General features: G+C 46.2%; 1 protein-coding gene across 3 annotated transcripts; it reads right to left on the reverse strand.

Moving 5' to 3' along the window:
* Positions 1-3,779: 3,779 nt before the first annotated feature.
* Positions 3,780-8,421, reverse strand: LOC143770422 (protein BTG3-like). Of its 3 annotated transcripts, XR_013214630.1 has the most exons (5): positions 8,339-8,421; positions 7,311-7,524; positions 6,809-6,946; positions 4,703-5,925; positions 3,780-4,554 (listed from the first exon to the last, which is right to left on the reverse strand). XR_013214630.1 is itself a non-coding variant. In XM_077260039.1 (4 exons), the coding sequence occupies exons 2-4, from the start codon at positions 7,481-7,483 to the stop codon at positions 5,592-5,594; spliced, it is 645 nt and encodes a 214-aa protein (XP_077116154.1). In that variant the 5' UTR covers positions 7,484-7,524; positions 8,339-8,421; the 3' UTR covers positions 3,780-5,591. The 3 variants fall into 3 exon arrangements, 2 of the variants coding, with proteins under 2 accessions (XP_077116154.1, XP_077116155.1); XM_077260039.1 differs by having other exon boundaries at positions 3,780-5,925; XM_077260040.1 differs by having other exon boundaries at positions 3,780-5,925; positions 8,313-8,408.
* Positions 8,422-8,833: the final 412 nt, after the last annotated feature.

Raw genomic sequence — 8,833 nt, forward strand, 5'->3', positions numbered from 1 at the left:
CCGCTGGAATACAGGACGAGAGAGAGCCCAACAGAGACATGGCTCTTCTAAGGGACATGGTGGGGTTTTTAGAGGCATTCAGCACCTGAAGGTGCAAGCGATCAATTTTCTCTTGAGGCAAACGGCATTCCTGAACCTGGGAATCCAGGGTCAGGCCTAAAAATCGCTGCACCGTCATGGGCTGTAAGCGTGATTTTTTGACATTTAGCATCCACCCCAGACGCTCCAGAGCAGACATCACTTTATGTAACTGTTCCAGACAGTGATCCGCCGTTTTACCTACGATAAGGAGATCGTCCAGGTAGGGGATTATTAGAATGTTGGACTCATGCAAGTGAGCCATAACCTCCGCCATAACTTTGGTAAACACTCGAGGGGCGACCGATATACCAAAGGGGAGGGCCCTATACTGGAAGTGTCTGATTACCCCATCCAACCTTACCGCCACCCTCAGGTATCGTTGGTGACCTGCATAAATGGGGATATGGTAATAGGCGTCCTTCAAATCCAATACTACCATAAAGCAGTTTTTAAACAGCAGCTTTATTGCGGTGTTAATAGTTTCCATCTTAAATGATTGGACGGTCAGGAAATTATTAAGAGCCCTAAGGTTAATAATTGTTCTGAAGGAGCCATCAGGTTTACTTATTAGAAATAGAGGAGAGTAGAATCCTCTACCCTGTTCTCTTTCCGGAACCTCTGACAGGACATTCTTACTGAGCAGGTCGTGAACTTCTGCTTCCAGGGCCGCCTGTTCTGCTGGAGAGGACCTGAGTGGGGTAACTCTGAAGAAGTTCTGAGGGATGGAGGAGAACTCTAGCCGCAGACCCGTAGCTATTAACCCCAAAATCCAATCACTACTGGAGATTTTGGACCAGGCCGGGTAGAAGGCAGATAGTCTACCTCCCACCGGGGCGACTAGTCATTGGGGTGGTTTTTTGACCTCACGGGATGGCTCCTGACGTCCTCCACCTCCAAACATAAATCCAGTACCTTTCTTCTTTTTCTCATCCCATCTGCTCTGGTCTCTGGCTGGTCTCCTCCGAAAGAATCTTTTCCCTGTGAAGGGACGCCTGTAAGAGGTAGCTGGTAGATTGGGAAACTTTCTTCTCGTCTCCAGCTTTCTCCAGCAGTTCGTCTAGGACTGGACCAAACAGGTATTCCCCTTCGCATGGGATAGAGCACAGACGGGATCTGGATTGAAGGTCACCTGGCCAACATTTCAGCCACAGGGCCCTGCGTGCTGCGTTTGATAGTCCGGCCGCCCTAGCCGCCATTCTTGCCGAATCCGCAGATGCGTCCGCGAGAAAGGCAGCGGCATTCTGAATTGTTGGCAGGAATTTCAACATAGAGTCTCTGGAAACACCGCCTTCCAACTTAGACCCTAGCTGATCCAGCCAGACCATCATCGATCTGGCTGCACATGTCGCAGCTACAGCAGGTCTCAGGGCACCCGCCGACATCTCCCATGTCCCTTTAAGGAATGAGTCAGCCTTCTTATCGAGAGGGTCCTTTAGGGAAGCCATGTCGTCGAAGGGGATAGATGATTTTTTAGACGCCTTAGACACCGCTGCGTCCAATTTCGGCGCCTTATCCCATGTATTCACCATGGGGTCCTCAAAGGGATATCTGCGTTTAAAGGCAGGTGGAAAAGAGCCTTTCTTCTCCGGTTTTTTCCATTCCCTTTTGATGAGGTTCTGGACCTTGTCATTGAGCGGAAAAGACCTACGTTTTTTAGGGTCTAGACCGCCAAACATTAGGTCCTGTGTAGAGAGTTCTGGCCTTTCATCAGCCACCCCCATGGTGGATCTAACTGACTTAATAAGTTTGTCCATTTGGTCCAATGGGAAACAGAACCGGTTAGACTCCTCTTCCGAAGAGGACGCTGAGGAGACAGAGGCGTCTGACTCATTCTCCCTACTAGGGCCAGCGGACAACTCCGACTCTGAGGCGCTAGGCTCCCTTCTTCTTTTTGAAGACTCCCCCCGGGACAGGGATTTCAGGGAATCTTTCACCTCCTTCCTGATAATCTCCCTAAGGCTTGATGTGAAATCAGGAGACTCTTCCGCCACCTATGGGAGCGGAGAAAAAGGCTATGTAATTTATCTGGCGCTACCGCTATCAGTGTTCCCATCAATTTATTTCCTACCGTCTGCCGTACACACGACTGACAAAGTCTCTTAGGGTAGGCGTCTGGCAAAGGGCAAGCGCATAGCGCGCACTCCTTGTTTTTTGATTTACCAGCGCTTTTTTTCCCCTACGGAAATAAACATAGGAAAAGACTGCATCAGGGTACATTCACGAAGATCTCTTACCCAGGCAGTAGCGGTAGGTACCGGATTACTGGGGGGGTCGGTCCAGATCCTTCTGCTTAGATCTGCGACTGGTCTGGTTACTGCGTCCGCGGGTCTTCAGCTGGGGGTTCGCATGGGACTTCTCCGAGGATCCATCCTGCTCCTGCTCCAGCAGACCGACGGCAGCTTCCGGCTCATCCATAGCTGCAGATGGGCTCACAAGCAGTGCTGCAGCATTTTGTTTGGCTATAAATAGCCCTCCCCCGGATCCGGAATCAGTGCAGGTGTGTGGCCAAATCCACCCCCCCGACTTGCAGGTGACTGCTCCACCCCCCCCTGCACCCAAACGCCCCCCCCCCGCCCCCGCCGCATGCAGGACAGCGGCGTTTTTAGAAAAAAACCGGCCGGCGTTTGACTTCCGGTTTTGGCCCCGCCCCCTGCGCGTCACTTCCGGTTTCGGGCAGAACGCTCAGAAACGTGCCCGGAAGCCTGGGAACGGCGCCGCCGGACCCCCCAGCCGCCCCCCCGCTACGCCACCGCCGCTTCCACGGCCGCAGCCCAGCGGTGACCGCGGCAGAGGCCGGCGTCCGACCCCCAGCTCCGGTCCCGAATCGAAAGGAGCACACAGGACGCCGCGCTGCACCGCACCGACGGGGAGAGTGGGGAAGACCGAGGCCCAGGGGGGAGAGCGGACCCCGGGGGGGGACATACTCACCTGCTGACCACTGGGGATGGACCTCCTCCGGACGTCGCTCCACACTGCACCGCTCACTGTCGTGGAGCCCTACCCGGACCCACCGTGGCGCTTCCAGGGACCCGCACTGCCCGAGGTAGGAGACCCCCTCGCTACCTGGGTCGGACAGCCGGCCTGGGTATTGATAGGAGAAACGAAGTCGTATCTGCAGGGAATCCTGTCCTCCAGGAACAGGAAACCAACTGATGCGTGGGAGAGGTGCCGCCCTTATGTATCTGTAGGTTTCCTGTTCCTGAAGGGCGGATCCCCTCTCTCCGTAGTGCTCCGTAGTGCTGTCATGGACGACCGATAAAATATTTTGTTTAATTTTAAGCTCCCCATTTGATGTTCTGATCCACATTTTAACCATTAAGGCTACATTGTGGACTTTGACAGGTCACGGGCAGTGTGAAGACAAGTGAATGGAAGAGCGATTTCATTGCAACACCTAAACAAATATAAATCTGATTCTATTCTTGTACCCTACGAGTACCAATGCAGCCATCACTCATTCATTTGTAGAACAAGCTCACTGATGGAATCAGTTACTTATTCTGAAAATTGTAAAAGTATAGTGAAACCAGTTTGCATAATCAGATAAAAAAATAATTAGAAGTGCATGCCGACAGTACAGACATAAGGCCACCACACGGAGAGATGAAGGTTTATCCATCTACAGATCTAGGACTTCAGTTTCAACATTACCATTTTGGTTAGGTTATAACCATGAAGAAAGAGCCAAACAAGAAAACTGACCATTTAAAAGATTTATTTCTGCAGTACAAGGTAGATTACACTGCTGATCGGTGACCACTTATAACCAGTAACATTGGTAATATACAAGTTCTGATGTCAGCTAGGACAAAAAAAAAAAAAATTTAAATGCCAACCAAGTCCTCTAATGGGAATAGGACACCAGACACTTTTCCATGAAGAGTAGTCATGAAATCTCAGAAAATTGTTTGCATGGTGAAGAGCCAGATAGGTCTTGCCGTAGCCAAGAAGTGAACATCATGAGGACCAGCCATCAGAAACGTGAACAGGACAATTTACTCACTTTCCTGGAAATAAAACAGGATCCACTGATCATGTGGCACTTTCTCCAGTTAGATTGTTGGAGGCCAAGAAGATCCCCATTTCAGAAGAAGTCAACTATCAAGACTCCATCCCTGAATGGGTCAAACCGATCATTTGTGGACTTAACGGAGATGCTCAGTGGACCATCAATGATCAAGTTAGCTTAAGACATCATTCTAGTTACTTCCAACATTGGGAACAAAGGCTCTTTGACCATACTGAGGTTGTCATGTAGTGTAACTAGTCACTTGTACGTCTAGGGGGATTGAAAACTTCTAAGACACTTCATACCCATTAGCCAAGTCAAGGTAGGATGCATGAGCCTACGTGTTCCTTTGTGGTCTCAATGCCTACAATTATAAATTGAAGTTTGGCCATTAGAGAAGAAACTTGTACCCTTCTAATGTGCCAAATATAAGCCACGTTACAGGGTAGACGAGGGATGCACAACTCCGGTCCTCAAGGGCCACCAACAGTGCATGTTCTCAGAATTTCCTTAGTATTACACAAGATGTTTGAAACTACCACCACCTGTGCAATGCCAAAAAGTCCTGAAAATGTGCATTGTTGGTGGCCCCTGAGGACTGGAGTTGTGCACCCCTGGTCTAGACACCATGTGGTTTACGAAACAGATGATAGAACTCACCCAAAGATCTGGGGTCAGCTCAGAAGACCTCAAGATCAATAGTTTCATGAGCCATATGGAAGCTGTAGTATGACTACACAAGATGTGGAGTTACACAAATACTTGAACTGGGACCATGTGAAAGTCAACATCCATGGAGACCACAGGTGTGTTAATCCCCCACCTGCATGCTTAAAGAGGCCAAACATATCCCAGTTTGTTGCATGCTGAACCTGCTCTTTGAAGTCCTGCCTCAAGCTCAGAACTGTAAATTTAATTTAGTATCATTACTGGCATGTTATAAGCTTGTCCAGATTTCAAGGCCTAAAAAAAAAAAAAAAAAAAGGACAAGTAAGAATTAGTCTAAGAATAAAAACTAATAAAAGTGCTAAAAAACCTGAAAATCAGCTTAAAAAAAAAATAAAAAAATTCTCCTCTTGAAAAGGCGAGGATCTACGTTTGGATTGACCATTGAGCCCAATACACTTGATCTTAATCCATAACCATATTGCACAAGAATGATGGTCAAGTTAGGCTTGTTCCTACTGGTGTTAACACTTGAAGTCCCACAGACCATGGCTTGACTGTTGAGCTTCAGGTACTTATGACTCTACACCAGCTTAGAAAGTGAAGTGCAACTTGCTCAAAAACTGAAGCATCTCAGGCCAAAGAACTTTAAAACCGGTGTGGTGGTCATGAGAAGAACTCCCTCTATAGTAGTTTTAACCCTCACATCTGCCATATCAAGGACTACATTATAGAATAGAAAAAAAAAGTGTCCCAAGTCCTTCTCAAGCCTAATCAGATTAAGAGTGTTAAAAACAGCTAAAGGATGGAATGTGAATACATAGACTACCATTCCCTACTGATAAAGCTCAATGTTCTCCATCTCTTGGGCAGCTTCCTCCAGGTCCGAACCAGTTTGACCTTCCTTGTTTTCAGTGTCCATTAGCTCAGCCACTGGAGTCCCTGATGAAGAGATTTCAATAGCTTCATCCAACGCAAGTTCATCTTCCCTAGTGGTGGCTTTTTCTCCAGAGGTCTCGTCATCGGATGAGTTTTCAGAAGTGGTACCAGATCGAGTTCCCTCAGAGGAATAGTCTGAAGTCTCCTTTTCTGGGTCTTCAAGAATTGGTTCTGTTACTGTAGCCTGTTCAAATGTGGCAATTGTGAAATATTCTGCATCTTCTTCAAACCTATGGAAAAAAAAAATAAGCTCAAGATAAATAGATAGAAGTCTGAAAGTGATAGACCAATCTAGAGCTACCAAACGTTTTCTAGGTGTGCAGGACTCAGTTAAAGGGTATTTGTCAGCACAAAATGACCAGTCACACCAAACACTTTGACCACACAAGTGGTGCTCCCACTGATCATCCGTTTGATTTAATCTCCATCTCTGCCTTACTCACTCCTTTAAGTCCAGTGCTGTCATTTAAGGACTCTTAGGGTTGACATAAATAGGAGAACAAGAATCTGGATTGGTGCATTGAAACATCTTCACCATGCCAAGGTTACACCTAGCACCAGCATTTGGTTTGAGTGGTCAAAAAGTGTTAGCTCTCAGAGGGAACATCATGGTCAGAGCTTCAACAGCTTGCAAGCCATGAGGGCAGGTAGAGTGCAATACCCCCCATACTCTATGTTGAAGGTCCAGGTGGAATCTTTTTCAAACAAGGCAAGGATTTGGCAAAGTCACTGGCCAGGATGGCAACTCAGATATTGAGGGCTCAAGTGCATTTCTCCCTCATGGTCAAGATGCTGAGGCTACTGATGAAGGGGGAAATTAAGTGTCCAGCTACTCAACTTTGGTGATCGTTCTATAAAACCAATAGCACCCCATATAAAACATATGCCATCAGGTGTCCCAAGTTAATGGCTATGACTTCTCACCGTGTCTGGCACAAGTGGTGTAGTTACATGACATTCAGAGTGACCACCATGTTGGGAGTGTGTAGGACAAGTACAGTATGTTGTTTTGCCTGGGCACTCATGCAACCAACACCCATCTTTGTGGTGAACTACTCCGCATGCATCACCCAATGCTGATCTGAAGATGATATCTTGAACAGGTCAAATCACCTTCCACAAACAACAAATGGATCAATCCAGATGGTCATCTCCTTCGGGAGAGGAAGCTTTGAGTATTCAATACCACATCTTTTACTGGCCTCCATTAGGGACTCATCTACGTGCTGCCAGGAATTGATACGAATACACCTGAGGAGACATATTGTTAACTAGCATTGATAACCTGACTATTTTTACATCTATTTCTCATAGGTCACAAGACATCTCATAAGGCCAGGATTTAGGACATTAGTCTACACGAGACCCTACACCGCTAGTTTGAACAAACATTGTAATACACCATTTCCCCTGCGGGGGCATTGCAGGAAAACACTTCTGATGGCTAAAGGCCTCAGCAGGTGGAAACTTGATCATCCTAGTCAGTAGGGTTTGTCCATATGGGGAACCCTTGAAGGCCTGAACACCATTAAGGGCACACAGTGTATTAAAAAAAAAATAAAAAGAAATTGTAAGCTGTCTGAGAAAGGTCTTCAGAAGTTTGAGAAGGTCTAACCTGTAGGCTTGTCCCCTGATCGGCTTGTTTGGGTACCAGTGCCCTTGGTATTTCTTGCACAGTATGTCCACAAGGTTCTTGCCCAGGTTTTCCAGCTGATCCAGCTGCAGAGTCTTCTTCAGGCTGAGGACCTTCACAAGGAATCCAACAGCAGCCTCAACTTCTTGACGCATGTTCAGATGTGTGTGGGAGTCTGGACAAAGCTGGTTACAGACTAAAGCCAACAGAACTTAAATCACAATGGGTTATAAAAATCAACTTGTGCCAAGATTAGTCATCAGGACAACTGAGACCTAGAGAGCCAGCATCACAAGCTTCATGAAGAGCAGCTCAAACTCACAACAGCAGACAACATATATAGCACCATTTTTGGAGGAGGGTGAGAGCAGACAATTTAAATTCTGGAGGACACCTTTAAAAAGGCCAGCATCTCATTCCATGGGGCACCAAAGTGAAGAGGCCAGTATGGTAGGAGACATCTGCAGAGACTTCTGGTCATTTATCTGAATAAAGCCACCCCAGATCCATGAAACAGATAAATAAATCCCCTTTTAAAGCAATAGGGTCATAGCATACTAAACAAGCTCACTGAATAATCCTCAGTTGACTCATGCTGCCAGCAATACAGTGGTTATAGAAGGCAAACATTAAGGCTATGTGCACACGTTCAGGTTTTTTCGCATTGTTTTGCGATATAAAAAACACATACATTATGCATCCTATCATTTAGAATGCATTCTGCATGTTTTGTGCACATGGTGCGTTTTTTTCCGCCAAAAAAACACATCGCAGTAAAAAAAAAGCAGCATGTTCATTAATTTTGCAGATTTTCCGCATTTTTCCCACAATTCTATGCATTTGGAAAAAAACACACATCAAAAACACAGTAAAAACGCATGCGGATTTCTGGCAGAAAAATTTCTGCCAGAAATCCTGACGTGTGCGCATAGCCTTAAAGAGTTTTAGCAAAGCACAAAATGTTTGTACCCCCCTCCAGCTCACAATCATCCTATGGGGCTTATCCTCACCAGTCTCAGCACAGCCACCAGGATCTCACTATACAGCCACACTGCCTGATGGGATCTTATAGGAAGCACGATAACGATCGATTACCAATTAATTGGTCTCAGGACACCTTTATAATGCCCCTATTAACCCCTTCAGTACTAGAACCTTTTTTTTACCTATGTGATACCAGCTGGTTACGCAAAGGAAAAAAAAATGGATGCCGACAGGTAGCAAGCAGTTCGCCCAACGCTCAAGGAATACTGACATGGCATCCGGACCAGAGTCTTGAGAATCGATTCCTTCCTCACAAGATTTTTTTATGTTTTTTCTTCCCAAAGCCATCATTATTTAAAAAAAAAAAATCTAAATGACGTGAAATGGTAAGAAAATCTACTAAAAAAAAAACTCCTTAAAAATCTTTTATAGCGCTAGTGTTGTCTTGATGTTTTTCGAGATTTTTTTTTTAGGAGATCCAGTCCTTAGAGACTCTTGGAAAACTTGAAATTCTGGAAATT

The sequence above is a fragment of the Ranitomeya variabilis genome, chromosome 4 (assembly GCF_051348905.1).
Source record: "Ranitomeya variabilis isolate aRanVar5 chromosome 4, aRanVar5.hap1, whole genome shotgun sequence".
In the NCBI taxonomy this organism is placed as follows: domain Eukaryota; kingdom Metazoa; phylum Chordata; class Amphibia; order Anura; family Dendrobatidae; genus Ranitomeya; species Ranitomeya variabilis.

What these genes read in the sequence shown, in the direction of transcription:
- LOC143770422 (XM_077260039.1), bottom strand. Translation starts at nt 7,483, where the DNA reads ATGCGTCAAGAAGTTGAGGCTGCTGTTGGATTCCTTGTGAAGGTCCTC. An exon ending in ATCAGGGGACAAGCCTACAG is followed by an intron (nt 6,947 to 7,310) that starts GTTAGACCTTCT and finishes ATGTCTCCTCAG; the next exon opens with GTGTATTCGTATCAATTCCT. An exon ending in CCATTTGTTGTTTGTGGAAG is followed by an intron (nt 5,926 to 6,808) that starts GTGATTTGACCT and finishes TTTTTTCCATAG; the next exon opens with GTTTGAAGAAGATGCAGAAT.